General features: G+C 38.2%; 1 protein-coding gene across 1 annotated transcript in view; it reads left to right on the top strand.

Moving 5' to 3' along the window:
- Window positions 1-631: 631 nt before the first annotated feature.
- Window positions 632-15949, top strand: part of MYEF2 (myelin expression factor 2) — a 59278-nt gene continuing 43960 nt past the window's right edge. Inside the window, 5 exon segments of the mRNA XM_006831683.1 lie at window positions 632-810; window positions 9019-9227; window positions 10452-10504; window positions 11703-11710; window positions 11824-11917. Coding sequence (XP_006831746.1) covers window positions 680-810; window positions 9019-9227; window positions 10452-10504; window positions 11703-11710; window positions 11824-11917 — 495 coding nt within the window. The 5' untranslated portion in view covers window positions 632-679.

Below are 15949 nucleotides of genomic sequence, written 5' to 3' on the forward strand. Positions count from 1 at the left end.
ACCGAAAGAAATAAAAGCTTCAAAAAAAAAATTTTTTTTTTTTTTTGATAGGCAGATAGCTGAGTTCCACTAAAAGCTTCACTCTTAGGATCCGCCAGATCTCAAAGAAATTCAAAACCATTCACCCTGGTGAACTGCAACCAATCATCAATGACTGTTGAATGTTCACTGGGTGTCTTCGCATTTGAATCAGAAGTCACGAATGATTTAACAGCATTATTCACTGAAGTTCCAAGGGGAATCCGAAGATTTGCAGATGTCTTCAAAGATGCATTTCTTTAACTTAAATTGCCCCAGCCAAAGATTTCTAACCCTAGGACGACTATTTGTAGGCGAAGACCCCATCGGACGCCAAGCGGCAGCCGGGCTTGTAGTCAGAACGTGACCCCACTGTGGGCTTTAAGGAAGCGCTAGTCTTCTTCCCGCTACAGCAAGGGCGGCGCAGCAATGGCGGCCCTGACCCACCACCCCGTCCCTCCCTTCCCCCACACCTTACTCCCACCCCCCGCGCTCGGCTCACACCATCTCCCAGTCGCCCAGTCCCGACCGGATCTCGCGAGATCCGGACGGCTGAGCGCTCGGGGCCTTTTCAAATCGGGATCCGTTACCGCTTCCTTGGCCGCCGCCATTGTCGCGCTCGGAGCACCTCAGTGCAGGCAGCAGAGGCAGCGGCGTTGGGATGGCGGACGCCGACAAGCCCGAGGTGTCTGGGTCCGCTGGCAACGACAGCCCGCAACAGCAGCCCGCGGTGACGCCGGGCGAGCAGGAGAAGCAGCAGTCACACCCCAGCAGCTCCAATGGCGTTAAAATGTATTGTCTTTTTCTCCGGGGACCCGGGCGAGATGGGGAGCGGGGATTCGGCCTCGGGCCCCCGGGGCCGGGCTGGGCCTCAGTGGGGGGACCGCGCGCCCTCAGGCCCCGTCCCGCCCCGGAGCCGTCGGCTGCGGGAGGAGCAGGTGTAGCCGGGCCGCTCCCGGGTCCTAACTCTGTGGGTCGGGCTGATTGGGGCCTGGGGTCGGAGGACCGGCGTCCCTCCTGGATTGCTAGTCCGGGGCCCTGGGTCACCCCCTCTTCCCTGATTTGAGCGGGAGAAGGTTTGAGCCAAGCTCTGCGGCCGTGTGACGGTTTGCAGGAAAACGGTCCCTCTTTGAAAGGCCAGTAGTTAGTGTTCATCACTAGGGAGTATCCAGGAGTGACATCATCGGACATTTCCTCTTCCCCACTGGGAACCCCAGCTCTCTGGCCTCACTCTGAGCTTTATAGATCCAGCGTTTAGTTGTTTGTTTTCTGAAGTCTGTTTTCGTCCACAAATGGATAGATACGGAAAAGAAGTTTAATAGTGTTGCTATTAGACCGAATCCAGTTCCCTTGAGTTGGCTAAAGGGTATTTTTAAATAGGGAAATGTGCTTTGTGAGTTGCTGCCCCCGCCCTCACTGCCATGTAATGTTTGTCAGCTGTGCAGGCTGCTTTAAAAAGCTCAGCGTGTGATGATGATACGCTCTTAATTTTGATATAATGGTAAAATAAAATTTCTTTTCAAAATGGAAGAAAACCCACTACTTTTAAGGTTGCAGCGGCCCTCAAAGCCTATGAGGAATGGAGTTGGTTCCAATCTGAAGTCATTTCTAGTTTTAAGGAAATGTTATGAAAACTGCTTCCCTTTGTTCTTGTCATGTGGAGGGATACGAAGTCAAGCATTTGTTTTCATATGCCAAGCCCAGTTAACCAGAAGTTGAAAGTGCACGAATAATTTAGTGAAAAATTCTTTCCATCTCTTAATGATTCTTCAGAGCAGAAAACAGTAAACATGTGCTCACACTAAAATGGAAAAGGAAAGTAGTATTCTGACTTTTCCTTTGTATACAAATGTTTGAAATAGTCCCTTAAGCCCTGGACCAGTGCGGAATGGTAGTTGATTACAGGTAAGGGAGAGTAGTTCTCCCATCCTGGGCTTCACACACTTGCTCTGAAGTGATTGTGACTAGGACCTCATTTAGGCAGTGCAGGGATGCAGGTGTAAGAGATTGGAGAGCTGTGAAGTTTGTGCCTAAATGGAAAGGTACACCTCATTTAGGAACCAGAAAGTGAACCAACTGCTTTCTGCCACGCTTGCTAAAAGGTGGGATTTCATGAATTTGGCCTCATAAACAGGAATGAAAAATCACAAATGAATAATTATGTGCTTTTAGTTTGTATCTAAACATGGACACCTTACCCATTTTCTCCTGATAAAATAGTAATTGTAGTAAAACAAAATAGTGTATGATTAGTTTAACAGTGGAGTCCTGGTGTGGTGGTGCTGTAGGATAAGCATTGGACTGCTAACCACAAGATTGGCAATTCAAATCCACCATCCATTCCTTGGAAACCCTATACAGGGTCGTTTTGAGTCAGAACTGAGTTGAAGGCACTTAAAAACAACAACAAATATACAACATAGAAGAATCCCTGATGATGCTGTAGGACAAGCACTGGACTGCTAACCACAAGGTCACAATTCAAACCCACCAGCAGCTCTGCAGGAGAAAGATGAGGTTTTCTGCTCCCATAAAGACATACAGCCTAGGAAACCCTACACAAAGTTGTTGTGAGTTGGAATCAGCTTAATGGCAGTGAGTTGGGTTTAGTTTTCTACTACATGCATCTTTAAAGGGTATTGAAAAGACTTAAGATCTGATTCAGCAACCACTTAACACCAACAACAGGTTAAGGTATTAGCATCGCCTGTACATTGCTACACAGTTGGTGCTTTTCCTACAGGGTGCCTTCTGTGCGGTATATTTGTTATTATTAACTGGCTTTACGTCAGTTTTGATTAATAGCGACCTTGTATAGGGTTTCTGAGGAGCGGCTGGTGAGGTTGAACCACCGACCTTATGGTGCATAGTCCAATGCTTAAGTATTCTTCAGTGCCACACCAGGAGTCCATGTGGTGTATATTGAAGCAGAAAAAGAAAGGAGACAAAGGCAAAGAAAAGGAAATTCGAATGTAGATTCTTTCCATATTTTTTTTTTATAATTTGTTACTTTTCCATCCTCTTCCTCCCAAAATAGAGATGTTCTTGTTGTTAGGTGCCGTTGAGTCAGTTCCGACCCATAGCGACCCTGTATAGGATTTCCAAAGGAGCTCTGGTAGCATAGTGGTTACGAATTGGACTGCAATGTCTGCATTTTGAAACTACCAGCTGCTCCACGGGAAACAGATGAGGCTTTCTGCTCCTGCAAAGATTTACAGCCTTGGAAACCAAGTCAACGGCACTTAACAACAACGTAGCGTTTCTAAGGAGCAACTGGTGAGCTTGAACGACCAACCTTGTAGTTCAAACGGCTCTGTAGTCTGGCGCATTAACCCAAAGTGCCATACCAGGACTTCAGATACCTATCTATTATTGGATCAGATTTATTGTCTAGTCCATAAAATATTTGCTGTTGTAGCATGGATCACTCAAACAGAATAATTAGGTAATCAGGGACATTAAAAATACCCTAAATAACATTTTTTTTGGGGGGGGGGGCTGTAACCCATAAGAGTAGTCATCCTAATGCACAAACTGTCAGTTGACTACCATATTTTTTTTTTTATGTTTTTATTGTGAATTTTGTTTACAGGGCAGATCTTCAGTTTTACATTCAACAAATCATATACCTTGTTTCATTAAATGATTATAAAACTCCTCCATGTACCGTCAATTAACAGTATTTCTCTCTATTCATTTTTTAAAACACTCAGGCATATATATTAATTTACACCACCAAAAGGTACATTCTGCAAGTCTGCCTCCTGGTCACCAGCTCTCAGTCCCTCTCTTCCCATGAATCTGGAGTCCTCAGCTGCTCCCTCTTTCCATGTCCCTGTCTCTGCCTCCATCTCTGGTGTCACTGCTTCGCTAGATAAGGTCTCGTATTCTGCTTGTGCTCTTCTCCCTTGGTCCTAGGGTCCTCTGTTTCTAGACTATAAGATTAATTACACCCTCATTTTTGTTACAAAACTTGTATCTTTACAATTATGACAGCCACAATTAGTCATGATAACAATTACTGTTAAATCATAAGAATTTTACCCCTATCTCTTTTTACCAGACCTATTTAGACAAGATGAAAGCTATTTAGTGGAGACTCTTTTCCCCCTCGCCCACTCTTAAACTAAACACCTTCTTGAAACCTTGTAAGCCAGTCACTTTGTGCCTTTATCACCCCCTCATTTTAGGTAGCCAGTATCTTAAGTTGCCTGTCCCTACCTACCTTGTGTACAGAGGGGATAGCATTGATACTTGATATGAAGACTCCTTCCCTCTCTGTTGGTATTTGGATCTTCTACCTCCATGAGTATAGGTCAAGTTCATCAAATTTATTTTCATTTCCATATGTTTTTAATGATAAGAATTTTTAATTGATGGTAAAAAAAAAATGGTCAAAGAGTGCCTTAAATATATTTCTTTCTTAGAAGTGAACAGAATGCAGCTTGTCATCAAGATTGAAATGGATTTTGTTGAGTTATTCCATAGTCACTGAACATCGAGACCACTATATCTTTTTTTATCTTCATACTCTGGGTTCTAACAACTTAAAAAGGCCTAAAGCAAAGCCAGCCAACTGCCCTTTGGGTCAGTTCCCACTCATTGTGATAGCTGAGACTATAAATCTGTACAGGAACAGATAGCTTCATTTTTCTTTGCTGGAATGTCTCCCAAGAATTGCTGACCTTGTGGTTAGCAGCCTAATGGCCTGTATATTGAAGAAATGCAGACGTGAACTTTTATGGTCTCGAAGATTCATAAGCAAAGGATTTAGTTAGATTTATGTTCACACTTTTAGATAAAAAAACTACAGATCTGTTTTCTTTGGCCTAATCTTCTTTAATGCCAAAATAGTATACTAGTTCTCATTTTCTTAAGAGTGGATCAGAGGATAAACAATTGTTATAATGACATTATTCCTGTAGGGTTAAGCAGCTTCTTGGAGATTGAGAGTTAATATTGAGTTGTGGTTGTTAGGTGCCATTGAGTTGGTACCGACTCATAGTGACCCTATGCACAGCAGAACAAAACAGTGCCTAATCTTGGGCCAACCTACTGTTGCTGTGCTTGAGTCCATCAATGCTGCCACTTGGCCATTCCATCTCGTGGGGTGGGGGGTGGGGGGGCTTCCTCTTTTTCTCTGACCCTTGTATAAAATATTAAGCATTGGAGTAAGGCGAAGTGTTGAAAAGTACAGTGGTAATTATTACCATATTAGAGCAAGCATGGAACTGAAATTAATTTTGGATCTCATACTGTAGCATTATGCTTTTAAAATCATGCATTCAAGTGTGCTTCTTTACTTGATGTTGGAGTTTGTTCTTCCCCCTAGAAATTTGTTGCACTTTGTATAGGCATAATTCCGTTTCAAGAGTAGATAAAATTGGTAAGTATTGAGTGCATTAAGTACATAAAACTCCAAAAAAAACCTCTCACTACCATTGAGTCAATTCTAACTCACAGTGATCTTATTATATATGGTTTCTGAGACTGGAAATCTTTATAGGAGCAGGTAACCCCATCTTTCCCGGAGCCACTGGTTTGCAGCCCAGTGTTTACCCTACAGTGCCACCAGGGCTCCTTTTAAGAATATTGTTGTTGTTAAGTGTCGATGAGTCAGTAAAGATCCAAAGCGACCCTATATAGGGTTTCTTAGGAGCTGCTAGAGAGCTCAAACAGCTAACCTTGTGGTTTAAAACTACTTTGCATTCTAGCGCATTAACACATAGTGCCACACCAGGACTCCTTTAAGAATATTATAAGAGGAGGAATTTCTCTATTGTAAGTAGTTGGCAAACTCTGAATATAGTACCAATACATTATGCCAAGAGTTTTTACATACTTAAAAATTTTTGCTTCTGTAGTGTCTTTGTGAAGTAGAGTTCAGAAACTGAGTAATTATAGTTTAATATCTTGATAATCAGGCCATACCTTTATCTAAACTGATCTAGTTTCTAGAGATAATCTTGATTTTTGCAGTGAAGGTGAACAGAATAGTGTTTTAAGATCCCTCTAATTGGGGAATGCTTGAAGAAATTGCTATGTTTAGTCATTTTTAAGTAAACATTTAAAGTGTCTAATTGTGTATGTCGCTGGAGAAGGAGATCATGTTTGGTAAGGTGGAGAGTCAGAGAAAAAGAGGAAGACCCCCACAACGAGATGGATTGGCCAAGTGACAGCATTGATGGACTCAAGCGTGGCAACAGTAGTGAGGTTGGCCCAGGATCGAGCAGTGTTTTGTTCTCCTGTGCATAAGGTCGCTATGGGTCAGTACTGACTCGATGGCACCTAACAACAACAACAATTGTGTATGTTAGATATATTGCTGTTGTTTTTTTTAAATGAAATTGTCAGATTCTTGTAGGCAAGTCCTTACTTCTTCCTTGTAACTCCCACCCAGATCAAGATTAAAAGAACATTGCCAGTACTTCAGAACGTCAAAACTACCCAAGTATAGTTTTTAATAGTGTAATTTTCACAATTGTTTTCTTCCAGGAAGAAAATAGACAGGAGAAGTGTTTGGCTAGAGACTTCATAGAATCTGCCATCTTTAATAGAGATTTAAGCATTTTATATAGTAGGCTAAATTTATTGAATGTTTATAAAATAGCTTAAAAATTTTTATTTTTAATACTTTGCCAGCTTTGGGGGATTAAAAAGAAGGGTTTGTGCTTATAGCCTCTGTGCCTTTTGGTTGCTTGCTGCTGTTATCAGAAGTCTCACTCTGATCATACAGGTAGGTGCTTACTACAGTTAAATAGTGAGAAAACTCCTCGAAGCCGTTGCCTTTTCTGATGAAGGAGCATGTTGTGACATTCACAGTACAGTCATTCTTCCTTTTCTTGGTAGCCGTGGATTGCTTGGTTCCAGGAGCCCTCATGAATACTAGAATCCTCAGATACTCAATCCTTATATGAAATGGCTTAACATTACATATAAGGAGCTCTGGTAGTGTAGTGGTTACAAATCAGGTTGTGAACCGCAAGGTCAGCAGTTCAAAACTACCAGCTGCTCCGCGGGAGAAAGACGAGGCTTTCTGCTCGTGTAAAGACTTACAGCCTTGGAAACCCTGTACAGAGCCACTATGGGTCGGAACCAACTCGACGGCACTTAACAACAACATAAGCTATGCACATTCTCCTGTATAAGAGAGAACTTAGAAAGTGTGTGGAAAAATGTAATTGAAAGATAATGGAATTTTAAATGTTAAATATCAGTAGATTACGTAATGCAATGTAACTGGCACATTATACTTCCTTTGAGGAATCCATGGATATGGAGGATGAACTGTATTCTTGTCAAGGTCTGAGATGGTTGTAAAGTATATTTCGCCCTAGAAGTCTTCTTTGATTTTAACAGTGTTTCTGGTAGATAGCTCCTGAGATGAATATAAGTTCTTGATTGACCATTCATTCATTCAGTAATTTATTGAACGCATGTTGTGGGCCATCACCATACTAGGTGCTAATGAAACCAAAGCAGATCAATTTCTTATTCACATAGAGCTGTTACCTGTTAGAATAGTAATGTCTAGAAAATTTAATGTGTTAAGTAGCAAGTGACTGCAATATAAGGTGTATGGAACACTGAAATATTTAGAAGCCCACAGTGCTTGGCTTGAAAGATAATTTACAGCCTGAATTACTAAATGAGTAAGTTTTTTAAAAATAGTGAATTCTGAATGTCATTCCCAGAGATTTGTATTAGTTTATATTTCTGAAGATTTGCTCTAAAATTGAATTTTTAAATTAAGTATTTTAAATTCACTAACATAATTAGTGATCTAAAAGAAAGCTGTTAAGTTATTTTAAAAAAAGATTCCATTTGGAAAGTAAATTGGATTTTTCTTGATAAATCCAGATTTTTATCTGTAGGATTTAAGTGTAGACCTGTATCTTATGGGTGGTTAGTAGATAGCATCATATAGATACAATGTGATTACAACTTTATGAATGAATTTTTTTTCTTGTTAAGACCTCACTGAAAATTAATTTAGTAAAGTTTTGATTTGTGATGCCTTTTAAGTGCTGCTTCCTCCTCCCACCAGCTATATGTAATACTGCTAATAAAAATGGCATACTAATATATAGAAAATGTTCAGTATGAAAACTTTAGGATACTTTCTACATTTTCTGTGTTGATAAAAAGTTAGAGATAGTCTTAAGTGAGTGCGTGTGTATGGTGCGTGTGAACTAAGAGGAAGAGAAAGAATTTAAGTTCTGGGAAACCATCACTGTTTAAGAGATGGGTTAACTTTTTCAGGGTATATTTTGTAAATGAGATTTTTCACAGAGAAAAGAGGCCCAGAAAATTAGTTTTGCATTGCAGGTAAAGTTTTATTATACCATAGGAATTAAATTATCTTCGTTTTTGTTGTTGTTGTTATGTGCCGTGGAGTCGGTTCTGACTCAGTGACCCTGTACAGGGTTTCCGAGGCTATAAATCTTTACGGGAGCAGAAAGCTACATCATTCTCCCTGGGAAAAGCTGGTAGTTTCAAACTGTTGACCCTGAGGTTAGCAGCCCAATTTGTAACCACTACACTACCAGAGCTCCTTTCCTCTTTGTTAGGATCTAATGATATTTATTAAAAGTATGATAGGAAGAGCTTGATGATTAATTATATGCTGCAACTATGTGCATGCAACATGGGAAAAGATGAGGATTGTTAATTTGGAAGTTCAGTAATATGCTCAAACCCGTGTATTGAAATGGCATTGAGTAACTTCAAAATCAGGAGGCTAATCCTCAGGTGAATTTCCTGAGTTCTGTATAAGCTGAAAGATGGGCATGTGGACACAGGCCTGATGGTCTGCTTCCAAAAGGACACAGCCTTGAGACTCCTATGGCACACACATTGTATTGTCATGTGTTAGAATTGATTAGATTGCAATTAACAGCAACAACAACCTTAGGTGTTTTGTGAAGTGATAATGTGAAATATTTAATATAGACTGCCATTATTAGAAGCACAACTGACTTTTTCTTTTTTAATTTGTAGGGAGAATGATGAATTAGTAAAAGAAGAGAAATCTGATTTAAAAGAAAAGTCTACAGGAAATAAGAAGTCAAATAGATTTCATCCTTATTCAAGAGACAAGACTTCAGGGACTGGAGAAAAGAAGGGTCCAAATCGTAACAGAGTTTTCATTAGCAACATCCCATATGACATGAAATGGCAAGCTATTAAAGATCTAATGAGAGAAAAAGGTAACTGTTTCTGAAATAACCCACTGTTGGACAATCTTCATGTAGAAGGGGTAGGAAACTGAATGGATTTTTTTATTCTTATCCACAGACTCAAAAAAATTTTTTTTGGTTTATTTATTGACATGAATTAATCTTTTCCTCTTCTTTCACTCAACACAATTTCATTACAAGGTAGTATGGATAAATGAAGTATTTTTCTTTTTGCCATTTGAGTGAGATAGTCGAGAGCCAGTATATGCATGCCACCAAGATTTTTGCTAAAGAGATTGCTTTGTCTTGTTGAAGTTTTTATAGACTTTTAAAGGGACTATTGCATCAGTTAAGCAATATACTTAGCGTGTTAAAGTATGATTAATAAGGTCTGATTTTTTTCCCCCCCAAAAGCTGTTTTGTTATTACCTTGGTGGAGTCTAGTATCTGGCTGTGGAATTCATTTCGTTTGCATTGTCATGACTGCCATGATGCTGTCTTTGCAGTTCTATATTCAACTTGCTTTACTGCTGTTGCAGTTTTGTTTTCAGACTAACCTGAAAACCTTCATCATATATATATAGTTGGTTTTGGGGGAAAATTATTTTAATACTTGATCTTGTAAAAGTTAGTTTTGTTATTTCTTGAAAAACTGAGTGTCAACATTCCTGCAAATTATACGTACTTGGCGTTGAGGCTGTTTTAATAAATAAAAATATTTGCATTGGTGTATCTGTTGTAAGGTGACAACTATTTGATTGGTTTTATTCATTGACTTTATTTAGAAAGTGTGTGGCTTGCTGTGAAGCATGACTTGTAAATTTAGTTTACTGATGGCAAACATGATTGAAGACATTCAGGTAGAAAGTCACCTTAAAACAGCTGTTGTGTGTAGGCTGACCAAAGTTATTTGAAAAGTGCTAATGTTGATGTTTTTAATACGATAGGCTAAGGGACCATTTGTATGTATATGTGTATTTGTTCACCAACTATATCATGCTGGCCAAATATGATCTGTAGTTATGAATTAGGTTAATACTGTTGTTAGCTTTTTTAGAGAATGTGGATGATGTACATTTCTGAAAATTAGTTAAATTTACATAGCCATTGATAGGAGGTATGTTTGTCTGGTTTTGATTGTTGGTGAATAATAGGTGCTTTTCTGTAGAGTTGTGCACAGGTGTGCAGTAAAGCAAGATATTGGTGTTTAAATGTATTGTTTCTTGGTATTTTCCTTTTGTATGTCTTATGTAGTTGGTGAGGTTACATACGTGGAGCTCTTTAAGGATGCGGAAGGAAAATCAAGGGTAAGTGCTGTGGGCAATAATCTGCTAGAGGTTTAAAAGTTCCTCAGCAGTTTACTTTTTGTATAATACTTGTACCAGTTTTTGGAAACTTAAGTTTCATTTTGTTTTACTTTATTATGCAAGATTTGAGGCTTTATACTAGCAAGTCTGACACTTATGCAAAGCAAACTAGCTGCCTGAAAGGGATGGATTTCTTAAGTGCCCATAAAGGGCTTTCCACTTTTCTAATGCTCTAAGGTAATTAATGCTTCTTAGCCAATAGATTTTAACATAAGATTTTTTTGTTGTTGTGTTTCAATGCCTTTAAGTATATCATAAAGTGACTGAATTGATAATATTCCCTAAGAGTAAGTTCTATGAGAAGCTTATATCTTAAAGGTGTTAATTCATAAGGTATGGTTGAAACTATTACTGAAGAGCTTAATATGGAAGCCTGCAGGATTACCTAAGAGGCAGTGCTTTGGCCAATTGGTATGAATGATACCTACGATTAAATTGATAGAAAAGGAATTGATTGACAGAAGATTTTTCTTTTTTAAACAAGAAAGCTCTCAAAGATGGTTAATTATAATAGTAAAAACCAGTTGGGTGCATAATAAATATAAAACATTGTCATCACATTCCAGTGGCACTTTGAACAGTAATAATCATGAAAAGTTGCTTTTTAAAAATGTTTCTACAAGTTTGTTTCGTTAGCACAGGATATATATATATTTTTTTTAATGTGCTTTTCCAACTGGATGCTGTTAAATTGTGTGCAGCCATTTCCTTTGTTAAAAATGAGATTAACTTTATTTCCTATGTTGATTTTAATAGAATTGCAGAGTACACAATCAAATGATTTGTACACAATACATCTTTTGAAAATATTGGTGATTTTGTAAATTCAGTTTTTGGTACCTTAATTAATTCTTTGAATTACTTTTGATTTTGACTCAAAGAAAGGTTTCTTAAACGTAAAATGTGCTTCAAGCTTGTTAAATGCTAAGATCTGAAATAGATTGATTTTTTAAAAATTTATAAAGATTTGATTTGATGGTCACTTGCCTGTTATGTTTTGGAGATGTAAAACATAAAAAAATTATCACGTTATTGATTGCTTTTTAATGTCTTAAATGTTAGACTCTGCCATTAACTTCGTCTACTGATCTAAGACCTTTTTTCTTTTACATATATTGACAAATCTACCTGGATGTAGGGTTGTGGGTAAGAATTTTTTTTTTTTAATTTAAAAATCTCAAGTCAAATTTAAACTTCGGGTTAGGGGAAAGAAATCTTAGTACTTAAGCATTTCCTATTAATTTTTTTTCCCCATTAAGTGTGGTTGAATTCAAAGATGACGAATTTGTAAAGAAAGCACTAGAAACTATGAACAAATATGATCTTAGTGGAAGACCTCTGAATATTAAGGAGGTAAGACTTTTTTATATTTAGAATAATTTAAACTCTTTACAGTTATCCCATATATTTGCTTTATTACACAGTGTTATAAGCCGTGATATATAATTTAAAAAAATCTCAGGATCCAGAAATGTAAAACTTCAGATGCCGACTTTGTTTGGTATGAAATCCATTCCCGATGAGTTGATTCTGACTCATAGTGACCCTTTAGGACAGAGTAGAACCATTCCATAAAGTTTCTGAGACCGTTCTAGATCCTTATAGGAACGAACAGCCTCATCTTTCTCCCATGGAGCCACTGGTAGGTTTGGATTGCTGATCTTGTTAGCAGTGAAGTGCTTAACCCACTGCCACTGGGACTCCTTTTATTTGGTATAGCCATTTTTAAAGTAACCTAGAAATTGTGCTAGGTTAAAAATGTAAAAAAAAAATTATAAATCTATTAGCAAAATTTATAAGTGGAACTTGGAAACTCCTAAGAAGTAAATGTTTCTTGTGTGTGAAATTGTAGCAATGTAAATATATTGAGAATTGTCAGAAGATACTAACAGTCTATTTACAGTTATGTGTAGCTTATCTAGGGAGTGATTACTCTGGATTATAGTCATTTTCATTAGTTCATTTATTTTATATTGTTTAGTCTTTCTGAATAATTTGATTATGGACTAATTCTGCACATATCCTTGTTAAAATCTGTGTCAAAATGGATAGAGGACACTAAGGGTTTCCACCAACACTTATGCTAATCATTGGTTGTACAAGCTGCTCTGTCAGCCTTGGCATTTAGCTCCATATAGCAGTGATTTGAGTTCCAGCTCTCTCATTTTCTGACTGTGTGGCCAAGCACGTTGCTTAACTTCTAAGGCTCAGTGATTGTAATAGTAGTATTGACAGTATTTACCGATTACGACTTTTATGAGGATTACTAAGATTTGTGTTAAAAGAAATCAGGCTCTGACATCAGAGAACCTTTGTGACCTGGGCTAGTTACTCTACCTTTTTGGTTCTTTGTTTCTTCATCAGTAAAATGGTAATAGTAATAGAATCTACCTAATAATGTTGTCTTAAAGTTCAGATAATTAACATATGTATATTGTGGCACTGTGGGTTAATGTGCCAGACTGCAAAGCTGTTTGAGCTGCAGGGTTGGTGGCTCAAACTCACCAACTGCTCCTCGGAAACCCTATTCAGGGTCGTTATGGGTCGACTCATAGTTACCCTGTACAGGGTTTTCCAAGGAGCAGCTGGTGAGTTAGAACTGCCAGCTTTAACCGCCCACACAGACGTTGCAGTTTACTGCATTAACCGGCAATGCCACACCAGAAGTCCATTTTGCCCATAGAATCCTTCCATATTTTAGGTTGAGATTTGAATTTTTTCGTTAGTTATTTCAGCTTGAGAAATGCTGAGTGTTCTTTCCTTTTGGTTTTTAACTCCAAGTCTTTGCACATTTCATTATAATACTTTGTTTTTGTTTTCTCAAGCTGCCCTTTGAGATTTTCTGTTCAGCTGTTTTAATTCCTCATTTCTTCCATTTGCTTTAGCATCTCTATGCTGGAAAGCAAGTTTCAGAGTCTTTTCTGACTTCCGTTTTGGTCTTTTCCTTCTTGCCTGTCTTCTTAATGATCTTTTGCTTTCTTCCTGTGTGATGTCATCTCACAACTCTTTTGATCATTGGTCATTAGTGTCTAATACATTAAATTTTCTTGAGATGATCTCTAAATTTAGGTAGGAAATATTTAGGGTCAAATTTTGGCTTTTGTGGTCTTGTTTTAATTTTCTTCAGCTTCAGCCTGAACTAGCATATGAGCAAGTTTCCACAGTCTTCCCCAGAACTTGTTTTGGCTAATGATATGAAGCTTTTTCACAGTCTTTTTCCTCAGATGTAAGTAATCATTTTGATTTTTGTTTATGTTTCTGGTGAGGTCTATGTATATGGTCATCTCTTACGTTGTTTAAAAAAGCCAATTGCAATGAACAAGTCATTGGTCTTGCAAAATTCCATCACATGATTTCCAGCGTCATTTTTATCACCAAGGCCGTATTTTCCTAGTACTGATCCTTCCTTTTGTTTCCAACCTTTGCATTCCAATCTTAGTAGTTATCAATACATCTTGATTGCATGTTTGATCAATATCAGACTGAAGAAGTTGGTGTAAATTTGAATAATAGTAGTAGTACTCTTATTATTCAAATTTTTAGTAGTAGAGTGCTACTACTATTCAAATTTATGTTACCAACCACTAAAACCAGTGATCATGAAATTGAAGAGTTGAGTCCTGGTGTGGTGCAGTGTGTTAATGCACCAGACTGCAAAGCTGTTTGAACTGCAAGGTCAGCAGTTCAAGCTCACCAGCTGATCTTTGGAAGCCCTATACAGTGTCGCTATGGATCGGAACTGACTCGACGGCATTTCACAACAACAACAACAATTAGTACTCTGTCTTCCTTATAGGTGTCTTGGATATTATCCTATATCATAGACAGCATTATACTTCAACATAGATCTTGAAATGTTCTTGTTGACAATTGTGACACCATTCCCTTCAATTTGTCATTCCAAGCATAGTAAACCATGTGATTGTCAGGTTCAGAATAGCCAATACATGTCCATTTCAGCTCACTGATCCCTGCTTGTGTTTCATTTCATTTTTGACAACTTCCGATTTTCCTAGATTCATACTTCATATATCCCACGTTCCAATTATTAATAGATGTTTACAGGTGCATTTTCTCATTTTGATTTGTTGCCCCATCAGCAAAAGAAGGTCTTGAAAGCTTTGTTCCTTTCATGTTATCATGATCAGTTCTACTTTGAGGAGGCAATTCCTTCCCAGTTGTATTTTGAGTTTCTTCCAGTCTGAGGGGCTCATCATCTGGCACTGTATCTAACAATGTTTTGGAGCTCTTCATTTCAATAGTGTTCTGGTGCTTGCTAACAAGTGTTCCACTGCTATTCGTAAGGTTGCCAGTGATTAAACATTTAAAAGTACTTTCCTTTCCTTCATAGTCTGTCTTAGTCTGGAAACTCAACTAAAGCCTCTCCACTGTGTACCCTGTTGGTATTTAAGATACTTAGTGACATAGCTTCCTGCATTACTGCAACATGCAGGTAACCACAGTATGACAGACAAGTATTGTTGGTCTGAATCATAGCAATACTATGTAGGGTTTCCAGGATTGTGCATCTTTACAGGAGCAGAAAGCCTCTTCTTCCTCTTGCAAAGTGGCTGGTGGATTAGAACTACTGACCTTGTTTCTACTGTTGTTGCTTTTCTAGGTAGGGATCTCATGCTTTACTCATGCTTGTGATTAGAAGCCCAACATATGCGTCACCAGGACTCCTTAATGTAAGGACAGACAACCCTAATTATTTTAGTAGTTTGAGAAGCATTTCGCCTAATGGGTCCTCCTCCTGCTATGTTGTTAAGCCCCATTGAGTGGGTTTTTGATTCATGACAACTCTATAGAGCTTCCGAGGAGTGACTATTGGGTTTAAACCGCTAACATTATTATGTTTAACATTCTTGTCCTTATCTTACAGTGCTTGGTAATCACTGGCCTAAATTTTGTGTTTTTACAAGATTTTGAAACCTCACATCTGAAGCATTTATAGTTTTCAAACATTTCTTTTTTTTCTATATTCATGGTGAAGAAATACGTTGGAAACTAGAGTACCTTTATTCTTACATTCACTTTTCCTTCTTTTCCCCCAGCTGTTACAGAATGTATTAAAGTTGTCCAGTTTCCTTTTTATTAGTATCCCCAGCCAGAGGCCAGCAGTGTAGAATTGGTGGTTATGTTTAACATAATCATTTGTTGTTCAGATGATAGTCTGTCACTTCTTTTGTAGTTCTGTTTTTATTCTTTATTTTTGCATTTCTTCTAGTAAAATGTGTGAGAAGTACCTTTAAAGTTGTTGTTGTTGTCAGGTGCCATCGAGTCGAAACCGACTCATAGCGACCCCATGCACAGCAAAACGAAACAATGTCTGATCCTGGGCCAACCTCACTACCGCCGCCATACTTGATGCCATCAATGATG

This window comes from Chrysochloris asiatica, unplaced genomic scaffold (assembly GCF_000296735.1).
Source record: "Chrysochloris asiatica unplaced genomic scaffold, ChrAsi1.0 scaffold00004, whole genome shotgun sequence".
Lineage (NCBI taxonomy): Eukaryota > Metazoa > Chordata > Mammalia > Afrosoricida > Chrysochloridae > Chrysochloris > Chrysochloris asiatica.